The 18,906-nt window shown below is 40.5% G+C and overlaps 1 protein-coding gene across 1 annotated transcript; it reads left to right on the top strand.

Moving 5' to 3' along the window:
- Positions 1–356: 356 nt before the first annotated feature.
- CSTA (cystatin A) lies at positions 357–11,127 on the top strand (the record flags this gene model as incomplete). The annotated part of the gene is made up of 3 exons (XM_082654176.1): positions 357–532; positions 7,462–7,563; positions 10,999–11,127. The coding sequence occupies exons 1-3, from the start codon at positions 467–469 to the stop codon at positions 11,125–11,127; spliced, it is 297 nt and encodes a 98-aa protein (XP_082510302.1). The 5' UTR covers positions 357–466.
- Between the last annotated feature and the right edge of the window lie 7,779 nt (positions 11,128–18,906).

Below are 18,906 nucleotides of genomic sequence, written 5' to 3'. Positions count from 1 at the left end.
AAGTCAAGTCCACTTTAAACAATCAGCCTTGACATTATTAAAAAAATATTCCTTTAAAAAATAAAGTTTTTGTTAGAAGTTAAACATTGGGAAACTCTCTGGTTGGGGTTTCGGATTTCATACTTCAGATGCAACAGGATGGAACCAAGGTCAAAGAGAACGCAGGCAAGTTTGACTCTTGTTCCAGCACTACGCCTTGTATACACCCACTTGTTCCTCCACAGCCCCGCCTTCTTGCCAGCTCCTGTTAGCATATTCTGCTGAGGAAGCAAGAAGACTTACTTCAAGACCTACTCCCTTTGTCCCTTCAAGATGTACTTTCCCTTTGCCTTTTGTTCTTTGAGGAAAATAAAACCTTCTACGGGTGGAGCTTGTGAACAACACCTTCTTTAAAAACCAGAGCCTCCACCCTTACCTGACCACTTCAGCGCCAGCATCCTGCCCAGAAAAGACGCGGTTAGCCAAAATGATATCTGGAGGCGTAAATGAAGCCAAACCTGCCACTCCAGAAATCCAGGAGATCGCTAACACGGTGAGTGGATGCAGCCCATGAAAAGGTTTGATCCCAAATCTTGGTTTAGGTTGGCCCTGTGTTAAATGTGTGGGTGAACATCAAAACCAGAATATGGGGAAATGTGTGATTTTGTTCAGGTTTCCTTACAGCTGAAAAGTTTTTCAGATGAAACCTCTGATAATTCTAAATGTAAGAGTGATATTGAGCAAGTCATATCTCTTCTCTGAGCCTCAGGTTCCCCATTTGTAAAAGAAGAATTTTTATTGGATCATCTCTAAGGCTCTTACAATGTATGGTTCTAGGATTACTAATTCAGTTTCTGATGAAACTTTTCTATTCTCACCAAGTGGAGCCAACATGTAATTAAAGTCTGAGGTTGTTAACAATTGACGAACTAGGGACTTCCCTGGTGGCACAGTGGTTAGGAATCTGCCTGCCAATGAAGGGGACACAGGTGTGAGCCCTGGTCCAGGAAGATCCCACATGCCTTGGAGCAACTAAGCCCGTGCACCACAACTACTGAGCCTGCGTGCCACAACTACTGAAGCCCGCGCGCCTAGAGCCTGTGGTCTGCAACATGAGAAGCCACCACAATAAGAAGCCTGCGCACCACAACGAAGAGTAGCCCCCGCTCGGCGCAACTAGAGAAAGCCTGTGCACAGCAATGAAGACCCAATGCAGCCATAAATAAATTAATTAATTAAGAAAAAAAAAAGAAACTGCTTATGGTTTTAAAAAAAATAATTGATGAACTAGACGTCAAATGCACTACAGGAAAAAAAATTTTAATAGATTGAATGAAGAGCAATATCATAAAGATGATCCACTTACAGACTTCCTACAAATCTGACTCAATGGACAATGTTTTAGTATTTGGAAGATGATTAAACTAGTAGAGAAGTGGCATAGTCTATGGTGATTCCAAAATTCACTATGGTGAAAATAGAATTCAGTGTGTTTAGCAGGTTAATACATTTTTCTAAGTGTTGTCTGGTTAGCCATTACCTATATAGTAAACATTTATTGTATTGCATATTTTATGAAAAGAAAAAGTATATAAATTTCTATTTTAGGTTTATAAATTGTCGCCCTATTTTCTTGTATCATTCCTTCTTGCTTTTTCTCGCTGAAACTTCATTCTATGATACTGTTTGGCAAAGATTAGCTTGTTGTGTAAGTGGAAGAGATGGGATTCTCTATGTTAAGACACTGAGAAGCTCTCTAAGAGAGCAGATGCCTGAAATTCTACCACTCATTCTGTGGGGCTAAGTATTTCCCTTTCAAGAGTTCTTTTAAAAAAATAGTTACTTTACAATAATGTGAATAAATATATGTGAAAGAATATTAGATCAAAAGTTTCAATTAGACACCAAGATACAAGGTGTCTTAGAAAGTGCACATTCCAAAGGATATGGTAATCCAGATGCAAGTTTTCAAAGAAGTAGCTAATAATAAATTAGATGATTCACCCATGTTAAGAGTAAAAAAAAAAAAAGTAAATACCTTGTCATTTTTTCTTTCTTGAAGAAGGTAATATTAAGTTATTAATGCCTTCATTCAAATCCCTGTATTGTCAGTGTTTTCAAACTTGAATGTGCACACAGGTCACCTGGAGGTATTGTTAAAAGACCAGATTTTGGGGCTTCCCTGGTGGCGCAGTGGTTGAGAGTCCACCTGCCGATGCAGGGGACACGGGTTCGTGTCCCGGTCTGGGAAGATCCCACATGCCGCGGAGCGGCTGGGCCCGTGAGCCATGGCCGCTGAGCCTGAGCGTCCGGAGCCTGTGCTCCGCAATGGGAGAGGCCACAACAGTGAGAGGCCCACGTACCACAATTAAAAAAACAAAAAAATAAGACCAGATTTTGACTCAGTAGGTCTGGGGTGGACCTGAGTTTCTGCATTTCTAACCAGCTGTGGTGATGCCCAGGCTGTCCGTGACCTCACTTGCCTGCAGTACTACAGATACAGGGTATTCTGAGAGGCCTATGGGAGATGGGCTTTCTAAAATCAGAGGGTGGGCAAAGAATCTCAATTTCATCTGTGAAATGAAAATAACACCTCTTGCCCTTCGACCTCAGAGCCGTAAGGACTAATGAGAGCACCTGCATAAAAATGACTTGGAGGGAATTCCCTGGTGGTCCAGTGGTTAGGACTCTGAGCTCCCAGTGCAGGGGGCATGGGTTTAATCCCTGGTCGGGAACTAAGATCCCGCAGGCCGTGACTTGGAAATGAGAAAGCAATGTGCATAGGTGAGGCATTACAATTGTTTACTTCAGATTTTTGCCTGAAGGAGGGGAAGGTCATCCCATAGAGAGGGGAAAGCATCAGAAAAATGATGACTGCAGGTTCAAGGAATTTGACATCAGAATGAAAGAGAGAGGTTGGATCAGTTTAGAAAGAGAAGAAAATCAAACAAAAGGCTTGGGGTTGAGAAGACTTGAACATTTTTGGAGGCAGAAGAAAGGAGTTTCTCCATTCTGAAGATAACAGAGACTGGAAGGTAGTGCTGGTATCAGGTACTAAAGGCTGTTAGTAGTACTTGGGTCCAGAGTACACGTGGAAAAAACCCCCTCTTCCAAAGATTCTCTATGCCCCTCTTCTTTCCTTTTTCCTATTTGGGGAGACAAGTTGTCACGAAGGAAAACAAGCCTGGTTTCTTCATTCAGAAAACATTGATTTGGGAATTAGCTGGAGGTGCAATGGTTAGGACTCTGCTCTCACTGCTGAAGACTCAGGTTCAGTCCCTAGTCTGGGAACTACTAAGACTCTACAAGCCGCGCAGTGTGGCCAAAAGAAAAAGAAAAAAGAAAAAAAAGAAAGAAAGAAAACACTGATTATGTACACAGTACTGTGTGAATTGCTATAGGGAGAGAAGGGACATAAAAAATGTCCCTACCCTCAGAGAAATTTATAAAATAGATTGGAGAAAAGGGATACACACAAGGAAATAAAGAGCCAAACATGGCCCCATCCATAAAAAGCCATAATTAAGGAGCAAATGAATGGCCCACTGGCAAAAGCCTCCGGATCAATATGGCTGATCCGTTATCTTATGCCATATGTAAAAAACCATTGGATGAGAATTCTGAGTATGTTTATGTGCAGGAAGGAAATGTTATTTCAATAATTATTTTTAGAAATAAGGGCTATTATTACACATGCACAGATGCATACACACACACACACACACACACACACACACACACACACACACCCCTAAGTCAAACGTGACTGCTGAATACCATTCCTGGCATACACACAGATCATGATTTTTGTCTGCCAGGACACCACACAAACATCCCATCTGCATACCATTATGGACACATCCAGGAGCTTAGCATGTCATGGCTCTTACCCACAAATCTGTGTTTTCCTCTCTGACTACAGCCCGCTCATCAGTCACCTCTTCCATTGTCCCCACGTCCAGAGAACCTGCCATTCATCCACACCAGAATCCTTCAGACACTCACCTCCCATCTTCATCAGAGCATGCCTAGGCCCACTCTATCACTCATCCAGCTGGATCACATGATGGGTGGTTTCATACTCTCCTCTACCCCTGATTTCCATGGCTTCGTGAGCTCTGGCATTCCAGTCCTTAATTAGAGGTCACTGCCACAACTTCCTCCTCAGCTTCTACTCCAGGTTCAGAGAACTTTGCTCAAGGAAGATGTAAAAACACAGAAAACTCACCCATTACAAATCTACAGATTCATGCCAGTGAACAACCACAGCAGGACCCTAGGGCTGCCAGGACATCCTTTCAGTCATATCCTGTTGATCCTTTTCTAGAAACCCCACAGAGGTGGATCTGGACCTTCTCTCTCCTCAGTTTCTCAATCCGTCCCATCCCCATGGCCCAACCAGATGGCGTCTCAGTTCTTTCTCTTAAAAGATTGCAGCTGGGCTTCTCTGGTGGTGCAGTGGTTGAGAGTCCGCCTGCCGATGGAGGGGACACGGGTTCATGCCGCGGTCCGGGAAGATCCCACATGCCACGGAGCGGCTGGGCCTGTGAGCCATGGCCGCTGAGCCTGCGCGTCCGGAGCCTGTGCTCCGCAACGGGAGAGGCCACAACAGTGAGAGGCCCGTGTACCGCAAAAAAAAAAAAAAAAAAAAAAAAAAAGATTGCAGCTATCTTGTTCGAGAATGCCCTGAATTACTTATCCCCTGCTGATCTCATTCCTCTCTCCAATCTAAGACTTTGAACTCCTTAAGCCAGGTGCCATCATTTCTTGTATGCTGGGTGCCTTGCCCCATACTTCCCCTGCCCTCAAAACATAGGTGACAAATGTCCACAAATTACCTCTCACCAACCCTACTGTACTCTCATGTTGCTACCCAAACTCTCCTTTGTTACTCTCTAAAACTTCCCAAATATGACCTATCCATGCTGCCACCATTATCTTTCTATGCATTTTTTCCTAAATTATGCATAGTCCAAGTGTTTCTGCAGAATGATTACAGGTAGCCTGGGTCTTGGGTTCAGTGTGGCTTAAATCCTCAGATCCTAGAGAACTAGCAGCTTACCGAGATTCATGCTCTGCAGCAACAAGAAATGCTTGAACAGCTCTGGGGTAACTGCATTTTACCAGGCGCTCCTCCCTGGAACCATCCTTCCCCTGGTTGGGACCCAAGTAACAAACCTACACTGTTCCCTTCAACACCTCAACCACCACCATGCATGGCAGGCGGAGGAAGGTGAATGCCAACTGTGTTCAGCTCAAGGTCTGTCTGTTTACCACCAGACTCCGGACCACCATTCCCAGGTGCGCTTCACCGTCCTAGCACCCGTCCTGGGGGGTCTTTCAACAACAACCTGCCTTCTGAATAAGGTTTCACTGATCAGCTCCTTCCAACTCTGCCCCTTTTCCTCCTCCTCACCTGAAATCTCATCATCCCAGGTTCATAGCCTCCAACAATAGAGCAATACAAATCTGTTTTACTGGAAAGGGGGAGCAGGGCTATGGGTTATAAGTACAGTGAACCTGCAATCAAGGCACACAGTGTGATAGGTGCCAGAGCACTTACAGAAACAAACCAGGACATTTGAAATCAACTCTCTGATGGAAAATTCTGGACTTGTGGACTGCATAGATACAATGGAAAGGTTACAGATTTGGATGTGTTTCTAGGACAGATAGAAATAAAAATGTCTGATACATAGTTTAAAAAAAAAAGATAAATCAGATACTCACTATTCAAGGCATTTAAAACGCCAAATAACTATAATCAGTAATTTTTCAGCCATTAGCAGTCATGTTCTCCTCACAGCCTTAGGTTCCTCATCTGCAAAATGAGGCTTAAATAGATAATTTGGGGTTTTGTGTAGAGATTAACCCTTCCCAGCTCAGCTCCTAACTTGACTGGTACCCAGTGGCTCAAAAGGCTCAAAAGGATTAGGTAGGGGGGAGCAATAAGACAATGAACTATTCCCTTACTCATTCTCTCTGCATGCTTGTCCACTTTTCTCTTCTCTCTCCTGCGCCCTACCTCTTCCCATTTCTTTCTTTCTTTTTTTTCTTCACTATTTGTTTCCTTCCTTTCTCCACTTTTTAACCTCACTTTCCATCTCAAGAAAGCAATCACATTCCTCCCATCTATTCTGAATGTTACAGGAGAAATGGGTAGTGGTCCGAGAAGTGTTTGCCCTTCAAAAATGGTCTGAGAACTCAAAGAGTTTGCAAATGTCTAGATCTTCGAAAGCAATCTGGTACCCAAGCCGAGGCACAAATAGAAAAGGTTTCAAAATGCTTGCCCACTGATGGGAAGGACTGTGCGGCCTTGGGAGAACCCTAGATGCACTGGAGGCCTGACTAAAGCTGTATATGCACATAAAATGTTATGGGCTGCGGCTTCACTGGTGGCGCAGTGTTAAGAATCCGCTTGCCAATGCAGGGGACACGGGTTCAAGCCCTAGGCCGGGAAGATCCCACATGCCGCGGAGCAACTGGGCCCGTGAACCACAACTACTGAGCCTGCACGTCTGGAGCCTGTGTTCTGCAACAAGAGAGGCCGCGATAGTGAGAGGCCCGCGCACCGCGATGAAGAGTGGCCCCCGCTTGCCACAACTAGAGAAAGCCTTCGCACAGAAACGAAGAACCAACGCAGCAAAAATAAATAACTAAATTAATAAACTCCTACCCCCAACATCTTCTAAAAAAAAAAAAAAAAAGATGTCTATGCCCTAATCCCTGAATCCCTTAAATATGTTACCTTGCACGGCAAAGGGACTTGTGGGTGTGATTAAAGTAAGGGCCTTGAGATATGCTATACTATTTTTGCAACTTTGAGTCTGAAATCATTTCAAAATAAAAAAAAATTTGTAATGAAATAGTAATTACGGTCTCCCATTTTTATTAATCAAAGACATGTTTACCTATTTGTAAATACATATTTAACAGATGTGTAAATCACATAAATGGAGTTCGATATAGCCTTGGTAATTTGTTTCCTCTTGTCAACAAAAAATTAATCAGTTGATTTAAGAAAGAAATGGGAAATTTTTTCGAGCCAAATTATGGATTATAACCCAGGAAGAACAACATCTCAGAAAGCTCTGAGAACTGTTCCACCCATTAGAAGTCAAGGCACAGGTACATAAGTTTTTCGAGACGGAGGGTTGTACATCAAATGATGTATAGTTGACAGTTTATTTAATCCAGATCTAAGCAGCATGGTGGTGGGTCATGTGATTCCTTACAAGATAGAGGAGGGATGTTATCTTTTAAGGAATTGTCTTGTCGATGCTAGGAGCATGTTAAACCATGTTTATGGTTGAGCAGGTATTCCTGCTGATGGGAGTGGTTTGGTCGATGCATAATGCAGATACAAAATGCAAAGTGGGGGGAGAGGGGAGGCCAAAGGGCAGAGAGATTTTGTTGTTGTTGTTTAAATTTCTCTGGTCTTGCCATAAAAATATGACTTTTATTTCATACTCTTTTCTTAAGGTTAAACCACAGCTTGAAGAAAAAACAAATGAGACTTATGACGAATTTGAAGCTGTGGAATATAAAACTCAAGTGGTTGCTGGAATTCATTACTACATTAAGGTTAGAGTTCAACATTCGCTTTAGCACTAAAAGATATTGTTGTATCTTTCACTTTATGCAATGCTCCCTGTCTCCCCTACCTTATAATTTGTTCTTTCTCCTTGTCCTAAATCAAGATGCCTACCTAGCATGGTGCTGCCCAAGTGGTAAACTCTCAAACTTGGCAGATGACGGTATATTTATATCATCTTTTTCTTGTGAATTTAGAAACCTTTCTTATATCAATTCTTAACTTAATTTCCAGAAAATGTATAGAAAAAGACTTCAGAATTCAGGGCATGATTAGCTTGCGGCCATGGCTTCTTCGTGTGGGATCCTAGGATCCTAAAGATGTGGGACTGGACCAGATGTTATCTTGAAGCTTATTCCATCTCAAAGCTTTGTGATTCTATGTGTCTAAATGAAATGGGTTTAAGGAATGATTTGAATCATTAGCTGGGAAAATCATTTAAAACAACTTTTGCCCTTTAAATAAGAATTTTGATTAATATAATTTAAATATATTATTTTTGTAACTCAAATAACTAGTTTCAACTTGTGGCACTGTAGGTGTAGTTTGAAGCAGTGGAGTATTAAAAGTCTTTTAAAAATTAATTTTATAGTTATATCAGAAAATTAAGTGATGCACTGATCCAGTTCTAAATGAAGAAAACTTTTTTGTGAAGTTATTGAGAGGGAACCAATCCAGCAAATCAACCATGGATATTTGGAAGCCATTTTCAACCTTTTGTATTGAGAAGATGATAGTTCTCATTTAGTAAATAATTACAACAGACATTCAAATGTATTTACTTAACCTTTACTAACCTACTTGATGAGGGCACAGTCTGGCTTATTTCTCTTTAACAAACAATTAACCACTTAAGATATAAATTTTTTTTTAATGTTTTCAGCAAAAAAAATAAAAATGTGTTGTTAAGCAGCTCTGCATGAAAAAATTACAAGACTGGGTCATGTGAAAAGATCAGCCCAAATTGGGAGATTGGGATTGACATATATACACTAATATGTATAAAATAGATAACTAATAAGAACTGCTGTATAAAAAAATAAATAAAACAGAATTCACACACACATACACAAAAATCAGCCCAGTCCTACCACATTTGAGGTCCTGGTACATGCCAGGTGCTGGGGTGCTACACAGGGGTGAGATCCTGCCTCGTCCTCAGAAAGCAATGGTCTTGTTTCCTCCCTTCCTGCTTTCTTCACAGCTAGAAAAGAATGGTTTCTAGTTAAAAGTGGTTTTGTTCAAAGATAAGAAACATTCCATCAAAATTGGGATCATTATTTTAATAATTTATGATTAATCCAAGTACAAAAATTTCGCATACTAACCAGCTCATACATTTCTTAAAAGGCCCATCAGAAAACTATCTTGGAAATTTCTTCCCTTAAGACCACAGTCCCCTTCCCTCCCTACCTCACCCTCCATCTGCTATCAACTTTCTCCTATGGGATTAAAGTCACTGACCACAGTTTCCTCCTTACTTCCTGGCCATCTAGCTGTTGACCTCTTTGATCTGAGACACTCACTCTCTGGATTTCAGATCTGGCTGGTGATGTGACCTCCTCTTGTTTTTCTCAAGTACCTGTCAAGAGGCAGGTGGTAAAATGGAAGGATTGTAGGCTTTGGTGTCAGACAGTCCTGGGTTTGAACACTTACTCGGCTTGTTTGACTGGTTAAAACCTGTGCGATCCACAGCCCCTCATCTTCTCTGAGCCTTAATTCCTTTAGCTTCACAACATGAATAATAATAACCTACTTTGCAGGGTGTTATGTGGAATAAATGAACTAGAAATTTACTAAGCACTTATGGGGACTTCCCTGGTGGTCCAGTGGATAAAACTCCATGCTCCCATTTCAGGGGGCCCAGGTTTGATCCCTGGTCAGGGAACTAAAAGTTCACATGCCACAACTAAAGATCACACATGCTGCCACGAAGATCCGGTGTGCCACAACTAAGACCCAGCACAGCCAAATAAATAAATAAATATTTTTTTTAAAAGAAAAGAAGTTTACTAAGCACTCACAATGTGCCAGGCACTGTCCTAAGAGCTGGACATGTATTATCTCATTTAATCCTCTCAACATGTCTATAAGTATGATCATTTCCTTCGTGTTGCTGATAAGAAAATTGCCCCCTGGGGAGGTGAACTAACTAACTAAGGTCACAATACTATAAGAGCACAGCCAGAATTTGAACCCAAGTAGTCTGATACTTACCTATTAGCTGTGCTGCCTCTAATAATGTATGCAAAAGCTGGTGCCCTGTTCCAAGCACAGAATAAATGTTTTTGAAATGTTACCCCATAGAGTGAAACTAACACAGATGTTGAAGTTTGGCTTTGTCACTTATTAGCTGAGAGATTTATGAAAAATTACTTAATCTCTCTTAATCTGCTCTGCATCTGGAAAATGGTCCTTGTTCCACCTTTCTTCTTGCCTAGAACAAAATGTAAATATAATCAAGTATATAAGATGGTCATCATAGTGTCTGACTCATGGTAAACATTTGATAAATGACATTTATTAAAATTAGTTTAGTTAGATTTATATATAAAGAATGAACTAGTGGTTACCTGTGGGGAGAGGGAATGTGGGAGGGGCAAGATAGGGGTAGGAGATTAAGAGGTACAAACTACTAAGTATAAAATAAATATGCTACAAGGATATATTGTACAGCACAGGGAAATAAAGCCATCCTTCTATAATAATTTTTTTAAATAAAATAAAATTAGGTTAGGAAGGGACACCAGAGCACAGTAAATATTATTCAAAGACAAAACTTTTACTGTCTGAACCAAGAACAAAAGTGGGAATTCTTACCATAGTTTTCTAGGTCCCAGATTCATGCCCAGATTACCATTTCAATCTTCATACCAATGATTTCCCAGCAAGATCCCTTTACTTCAGAAGGGAAACTAGACTCTACACCCCTGGGTCCTGCTCAGTTTTACCTATGGGCATTTATAAAGCAGGTTCTAATATAGATATGGGAACCACACATCCCAAATTCTCTAGGGCAATTCCGATTTTCTTCTCCTTGATCAAACCATGTGACAAATAAAGTATCCCAATTTGGGAGTCAGAAAATGGAAACCTCAAAAAGACTGTCACTTGTTTTCTTGATCTGTGCATCTTTGAAAATGAAATGCAACTCTGGACTTTCATTTGTGCACAGAATATAGTAAACTATAAAATAAAATAAACCTAGGACCTATGTCTCTTGCCATGCCTTTAGCCTGCCCTTTCTCTCATAAAAGAAGATGGAAGGTTTATGTAAACTAAGGGTCTAAGAATGGTGGTCTAGGAATGCTATTCCAAAAGAGCTTATTGCAGCTAAATCTTTATAGGTCTGTAGATCTTTCATTTGACATGGATCCGTGTGAATGAATCTCCTTTTTCTTTTTTTCTTTTTTTTTAACTTCCAGATACGAGTAGGTAATGATCGTTATATTCACATAATAGTATTCCAGAGCCTTCCTCAACAAAATCAGCCTTTGGCACTTATTGGCTACCAGGCTGACAAAAGCAAGGATGACGAGCTCACCGGCTTCTAGCGACATGTTCTGAAAGCAGTCGATTCTTTCCACTGTCTCCTGATTAATGGCCCCTGCTAATAAATGTAACTATCAATAAAGAAGTATTCCTTTTCAAATAAATTAATCTCTTCTACTAGCTCTCATCTGTTTTTTTTTTAAGATGTTGTGGGGAGCTTCCCTGGTGGCACAGTGGTTGAGAGTCCGCCTGCCAATGGAGGGGACGTGGGTTCGTGCCCTGGTCCGGGAAGATCCCACATGCCGCAGAGCGGCTGGGCCCATGAGCCATGGCCGCTGAGCCTGCGTGTCCTGTGCTCCGCAACGGGAGAGGCCACAGTAGTGAGAGGCCCACGTACCGCAAAGAAAAAAAAAAAAGATGTTGGGGGTAGGAGTTTATTAATTAATTAATTTATTTTTGCTGTGTTGGGTCTTCATTTCTGTGCGAGGGCTTTCACTAGTTGTGGCAAGCGGGGGCCACTCTTCATCGCGGTGCACGGGCCTCTCACTATCGCGGCCTCTCTTGTTGCGGAGCACAGGCTCCAGACGCGCAGGCTCAGTAGTTGTGGTTCACGGGCCCAGTTGCTCAGCAGCATGTGGGATCCTACCAGACCAGGGCTCGAACCCGTGTCCCCTGCATTAGCAGGCAGATTCTCAACCACTGCGCCACCAGGGAAGCCCTCTTGTCTATTTTATATAAGAGTAAAATTACTTTTTCTTTCTCAAAATCAATGCTATAGCTTGAGAGTAGAAATTCCATACAAACTGATGTCAGTTGGAAATCTTAGAAAAATTACGGAGGCCTAATGCAACTAGCTAAAGGATAAAACCACCACCACTCCCACCATTGGCAGGCCAGATCTTGGGTTATCAGTGCCCTGGGGCTGCTGAGAATTCAACGCTCCACCTCTACCCTCACATTTTAAAATTAAATCAAGTATTTTATTAAGCATATTTATATTTTAAAACAATCTCAAACTTACAGATAAGTTGCCCCCCCCAAAACTTTTTTCCTGGACATTTGAGAGTAAGTTATCTACAGTGATGTTCCATCACCAACAAATTTTGCATTTTGCACCTCCTACAAATAAGTACATTCTCCTGAAAAACTGAAATATAACCACTAAAATCGGGAAATTAACACTGAACCTGGAACCAAGCAAGACCCCATGGGGCTCCTGGGCACCAAAGCCTTTCTGTGTCCCCTGTTTCTTGTTTGTAGGAAATAGGCTTCATTCAGCCTCCATGACCTTCCCTGAGTTCCAAAGGGCAGGTTCAAACTATTGCTAATCTGGGAAGGGAGGGGAATGTGAAGACAGGGAGGAGGAGTCAAGAAACAATAGTGCAGGGCTCCCCTGGTGGCGCACTGGTTAAGAATCCACTTGCCAATGCAAGAGACATAGGTTTGTGCCCTGGTCTGGGAAGATCCCACATGCCGCGGAGCAACTAAGCCTGCGCGCCACAACTACTGAGCCTGTGCTCTAGAGCCTACAAGCCACAACTACTGAGCCCGAGTGCCACAACTACTGAAGCCTGCGTGCCTAGAGCCCATGCTCTGCAACAAGAGAAGCCACATCAAGGAGAAGCCCGTGCACTGCAACGAAGGGTAGCCCCAGCTCACCACAACTAGAGAGAGCCTGTACGCAAAAACAAAGACCCAACGCAGCCAAAAATATTAATTAATTAATTAATTTTTTAGAAAGAAACAATAGTGCAGCCTTTGGGCAGGGTCCTGGTTCCTCCTCAAGGGATATACATAACAATATCTTTGAGCTCTTCTGCAGAACTAAAACCCACACCAGACTGAAGACGTTAACTACTTGGTGAAGCATTCTTCCTCCAGAGAGAAGGTCACAGTTCAATACCACCTGATGCCAGATGATCTCTAGATTGAAGGAATGCAGGTCCTGCAGGCACCCTGATCCTTATCAGCAACCCCACCCCTTGACTATAAGACTCCTCACAAACCCCCTGGGTTGGGCTACACAGTTTTGAAGGCATTAGCCCACTGTGGGCCCCTTTGCCTGGCAAGGCAATAAAGCTATTCTGTTCTACTTCATCCAAAACTCTGTCTATGAGATTCAATTTGGTGCTGGTGCATAGAGGCCAGGTTTTGGCATCAAAACATTTGTTAACATCTAATCTTCCAGACAACATTCAAGTTTCCCCAGTTACCACAAAAATGTCCTTTATTGCAAAAAGATCCAGTCCAAAACTTTGTGTTCCATTTAATTGCCATTTTTCTTTCTTATTTAACACTTTTATTGAGATATAATTTATATACCATACAATTCACCCGAAGTATACAATTCAGTGGTTTTTAGTATATTCAAAAATATGTGAAACCATTACCACAGCAAATTTTTGAACTTTTTTTAAAAAGATTTTTGTTTTTGATGTGGACCATTTTTTAAAAGTCTTTGTTGAATTTGTTACAATATTGCTTCTGTTTTGTGTTTTTTTTTTTTGGCCACAATGCATGTGGCATCTTAGCTACCTGACCAGAGATCAAACCCGTACCCCCTGCATTGGAAGGCGAAGTCTTAACCACTGGACCACCAAGGAAGTCCCACGAATTTTAGAACATTTTCATCACCTCAAAAAGAGACTCCATGAACTGTCAGCCCCCATCCTTCTCCACACCCCCACTCCTAAGCAAACACTAATTTACTTACTTTCTGTCTCTATGGATTTGCCTATTCTAGACATTTCATATATATGGAATCATATTATATATGATCTTTTGTAATGGGCTTCTTTCGCTTAATAAATATTTTCAAGGTTCATCCATGTTGTTGCATATACCAATATTTTATTCCATTTTATAGCCAAATAATACTCCATTTTATGGACATATTACATTTTGTTTATTCATTCATCAGTTGATGGATATTTGAGTTGCTTTCACCTTTTGACTATTATGAACAATGCTGCTATAAACATTTGTGTATATGTTTTTGTGTATACAAATGTTTTTTTTTCTCTTGGGTATATACCTAAGAGTAAAATTGGTGGTTCATAAGGTAACTCCATGTTTAAATGTTCAAAGAACTTACAAACTGTTTTCCAAAGCAGCTGCCTTATTTTACATTCCCACTAGCAGTATATGAGGGTTTGGATTTCTCCAACTTCCTCATTAACACTTGCTATTACCTGACTTTTTGAGTCTAGCCATCCTAGTGAGTGTGAAGTGGTATCTTATCATGGTGTTTATTTGCATTTCCCTGATGACTAATGACGTCAAGCATCTTTTCATGAGCTTATCATCCATTTGCAGACCTTCCTTGGAGAAATGGCTATTCAGATCCTTTATTTTTAAATTGGGTTATTTGTCTTTTTATTATTGAGTTGTAGTTTTTGCATATTCTGGATACAGGTAACTTATCAGTTATATGATTTGCAAATATTTTCTCCCATTTTGTGGTTGTCTTTGCACTTCTTGAGAGTGTTCTTTTTTTAAAATTAATTAATATTTTTGGCTGTGTTGGGTCTTTGTTGCTGCATGCGGGCTTTCTCTAGTTGCCGCGAGCAGAGGCTACTCTTCATTGCAGTGCACAGGCTTCTCATTGCAGTGGCTTCTCTTTGTTGTGGAGCACGGGCTCTAGGCGCATGGGCTTCAGTAGTTATGGCACACGGGCTTAGTTGCTCCATGGCATGTGGGATCTTCCCGGACCAGGGCTCTAACCAGGGCCCCTGCACTGGCAAGCGGATTTTTAACCACTGCGTCACTAGAGAAGTCCCCAACAGTGTTCTTTAAAACACAAAAGATTTTAATTTTAATGAAATCCAAATTATCTGATTTTTCTTTTGTTGCTCTTGCATTTGGTGTCAGATCTAAGCATTCTTTGCCAAACTCAAGCTCATGATAATTTACTCCTGTTTTCTTCTAAGAGTTGTGTTGTTTTAGCTTTTACATTTAGGTTTTTGATAACTTTTGAGTTACTTCTGTAAGTAGTATGAGGTAAGGATCCAATTTCATTCTTTTGAATGTGGCTATCTAGTTGTTCCAGCACGATTTGTTGAAAAGACTATTCTTTCCCACATTGGTCTTGGCACGCTTGTTGAAAATCAGTTGATCATAGGCACATGAGTTCATTTCTGGACTCTCAATTCCATTCCATTAATTTACATGTCTATCTCATGCCAGTACCACACTTTCTTGATTACGGTTGCTTTATAGTAAGTTTTGAAATCAACAAGTGGTGAGTCCTCCAACTTTGTCCTTTTTCAAGAATGTTTTGGTTCTCCTGGATCCTTTGAATTTCTGTATGAATTATAGAATCCGCTTATAAATTTCTACAAATAAATTTCTACAATTTTAGCTACAAATTTCAGCTAGGATTCTGATAGGAATTGTGTTGAATCTATAGATCAATTTGGGGAGTAGTGCCATCTAAACAATATTAAACCTACCAATCCATAAACAAGGATGTTTTCCCAATTATTTACACCTTCTTTAATTTCTTTTGAGAATGTTTTGTAGCTTTCAGAGTATATATTTTGCACTTCTTTTGTTAAATTTATTCTATAGATGTTCTTGTAAATGGAATTGTTTTCTTACTTTCATTTTTGTTAATTGTATGTATATTAAAAAATGCAATTTTTCTTGAATTCTTCAAACTTGCTGAACTTGTTTATTGGTATATTCCTTAGAATTTTCATATACTACAAATCAGCTCATTTACAAAGAGGTAGTTTTACTTCTTCCTTTCCAAACTGGATACCTTTTATTTTAATTAAATACCTAACTGCACTTGCTAGAACCTCCAGTACAAAGTTGAGTAGAAGTGGTGAGAGTAGATAGACTTGTCTTGTTCCTGACCTTAGGGGGAAAGCATTCAGTCTTTCACCATTAAGTATGATGGTATCTGTGGGGTTTTTGTAGATGCCCTTTATCAAGCTGAGGAAATTCTGTAATATGTTGTGGTTTTTATCATGAAAGGACATTGGATTTTGTCAAATGCCTTTTTTCCTGCATCTATTGAGATGATCATGTGGTTTTGTTTTTTTATTTTATTGATACAGTGTATTACATTAATTGATTTAGGAATATTAAGTCAGCTTTGCATTCCTAAAATGAATCTCATGTGGTCATGGAGTATAATTCTTTTTTATGTGCTACATTTGGTTTGCTAGTATTTTGTTGAGGGTTTTTGCATCCATATTCTTAAAAGATATTGGTCAGTAGTTTTCTTCTGATGCCTTTGGTTTAGTATCTAGATAATACTGGCCTCATATAGAATGAATTGAGAAACATTCCCCCCTCTTCTATTTTTCGTAAGAGGTTGTGTAGGATTGCTATCAGTTCTTCTTTAAATGTTTGGTAGAATTCAGCAGTGAAGCCATCTGGGCCTGGGCTTTTCTTTGTGGGAAGTTTTTGACTACTAATTTAATCTCTCCATTTGTTATAGGTCTATTTAGATTGACTATTTCTTCTTAAGTTGGTTTTAGTAGTGTGTCTTTCTAGATATTTTTCCATTTCATCTGTATATTCTATTTTATTGGCATATAATTGTTCACAGTAATCCTTCCTTGGCCTTACCTAATGGATTTTGGACTGAATTGTTTAGGAAGGAGAGGGAAAGAAGAGGGAGAGGTGGGAAGGGAGAAAGGAGGGAAAGGAGGATGGGGAAAGAGAAGAGGAAATTTGTTTTAAAGATGCCCTAAATAATGTCTCCCTCTGTGTTCTGCACTCTGCTCACTACCCTGCTAGTGCCACTTGCCAATCCGCCACCCCCAAATAATAATATAGTATATATTAAGTGCTTATTATGTGTCAGGTAGAGTTCTAAAGACTTTACACATATAACTCATTTAATCCTCATAACAACCTCATGAGGTAACTATTATTATTATCTCCTCTTTACAAGACTGAGCTGTAGAGAGGTTAAGTTACTTGCCCAAAGCCTCATGGCTAGTTAGTAAAGTAAGGATATGATCCCAGGCTGTTTGCCTCCAGGACAAATGCTCTTGATCCATACACTTCACAAACACAAGCTCAGAATTCATTTACTCTGCTATTCTGACCCCTGAAGGAGGTAAGTGAGAGCTTGAAATAGTGATTTTTTTTTTTTTGTAACCACTGACAACTCTAAATGCTTCTTAATAAGGAAACTGTTCTATTCATCTGCCTTCAGCTCTTAGCACATAGAGATTTAGTTCAATAAATGATCTAAAAGATCTCCACTGGCTAGCTAGTATTAATGTCATAGGGCTTTTAGGTAACAGGGACTGCCACATGATAGCACTGGCCTAATAAGAATCTTTTTCTGAACAATGCAAACACGGAAACAAATATCTATAGCTGTATACACAGAGGAGCTAGACAAAGATATATGAAACTCCATAATCAGATTGATTAGATTTATTTTTACTTTATCCTGATTTTGATATAGAAACTCTGAATATACCACATGTTTAAGAATTAGTCTAATGAGGGGACTTCCCTGGTGGCGCAGTGGTTAAGAATCTGCCTGCCGGGCTTCCCTGGTGGCGCAGTGGTTAAGAATCTGCCTGCCGGGCTTCCCTGGTGGCGCAGTGGTTGAGAGTCCACCTGCCGAAGCAGGGGACACGGGTTCGTGCTCCGGTCCGGGAAGATCCCACATGGCCGCGGAGCGGCTAGGCCCGTGAGCCATGGCCGCTGAGCCTGCGCGTCCGGAGCCTGTGCTCCGCAACGGGAGAGGCCACAACAGTGAGAGGCCCGTGTACCGCAAAAAAAAAAAAAAAGAATCCGCCTGCCAATGCAGGGGACACGGGTCCAAGCCCTGGTCCGGGAAGATCCCACATGCCGCAGAGCAACTAAGCCCGTGCACCACGACTACTGAGCCCACGTGCCACAACTACTTAAGCTCTCATGCCTAGAGCCCGTGTCCCACATCAAGAGAAGCCACTGCAATGAGAAGCCCGCGCACCACAACGAAGAGTAGCCCCCGCTCGCCGCAACTAGAGAAAGCCTGCGTGCAGCAACGAAGACCCAACGCAGCCATAAATAAATAAATACATTTATAAAAAAAAAAAAGAATTCGTCTAATGAGGAACACACAGAACCTACGCAAAGACAATTACAGCACCTCACTGTCAGAAATTAAAAACTTGAATAAACGGATAAACATATCCTGTTGCTGGTTAGGTAGACTTCATGTTAAAGAAAACATAATAATAAATAGGAATAAATAGGAAAGAAGATCAAGTAATATGTGTAGTGATCCTCAATCTTGCCTACATATTAGAACCACTTAATTTATAAATTAAAAAAAAAAACCTAGATTGGGGCCCCACTACAGACCAATTAAATAAAAATCTCTGGGAAACAGTCCAGGTGATTCTAATGTTAGCTAGGGTTGAATACCTCTAGGATATAAAGGAAAAGAGAAAATGGTTTAATGGAAATGCTTGCCCTAATGGAACTGAAAATATATTTCAAAGTTTAAAATATTTCATTTTTCTGATAGTAGGTTAAAAACAGAATAGACAATGGGAACAGGAAAAAAAATGTAGGAAAGTGTGACCCAAATCTGTTTAAACCAGGTAAAATAAAAATAGTATGAAAATAATTTTTTATTTACTAAGTTTTGTTGAAAAATACATTTGGGGCGAGATAATCATTTGGATCCGTATTTTGTATATATCATAACAGTTTGCAAATTGGTTTAAATTTGAAAACTGGAATATTTTAAAAACAGTTTTAAGATAGATGATTTTTTTTAAAAGGGAGTGGCTTACTTAAAGGCTAAGGAAGTGGTATGTGAAAAAGTAGATGTATTCCCCCCAAATTGTTGGGATTCCCAGAGTAACAAAAAAGAA

This window comes from Grampus griseus (genome assembly GCF_964374135.1).
Source record: "Grampus griseus genome assembly, chromosome: 5".
Taxonomy (NCBI): domain Eukaryota; kingdom Metazoa; phylum Chordata; class Mammalia; order Artiodactyla; family Delphinidae; genus Grampus; species Grampus griseus.
This window is presented reverse-complemented; position numbering and strand designations above follow the sequence as displayed.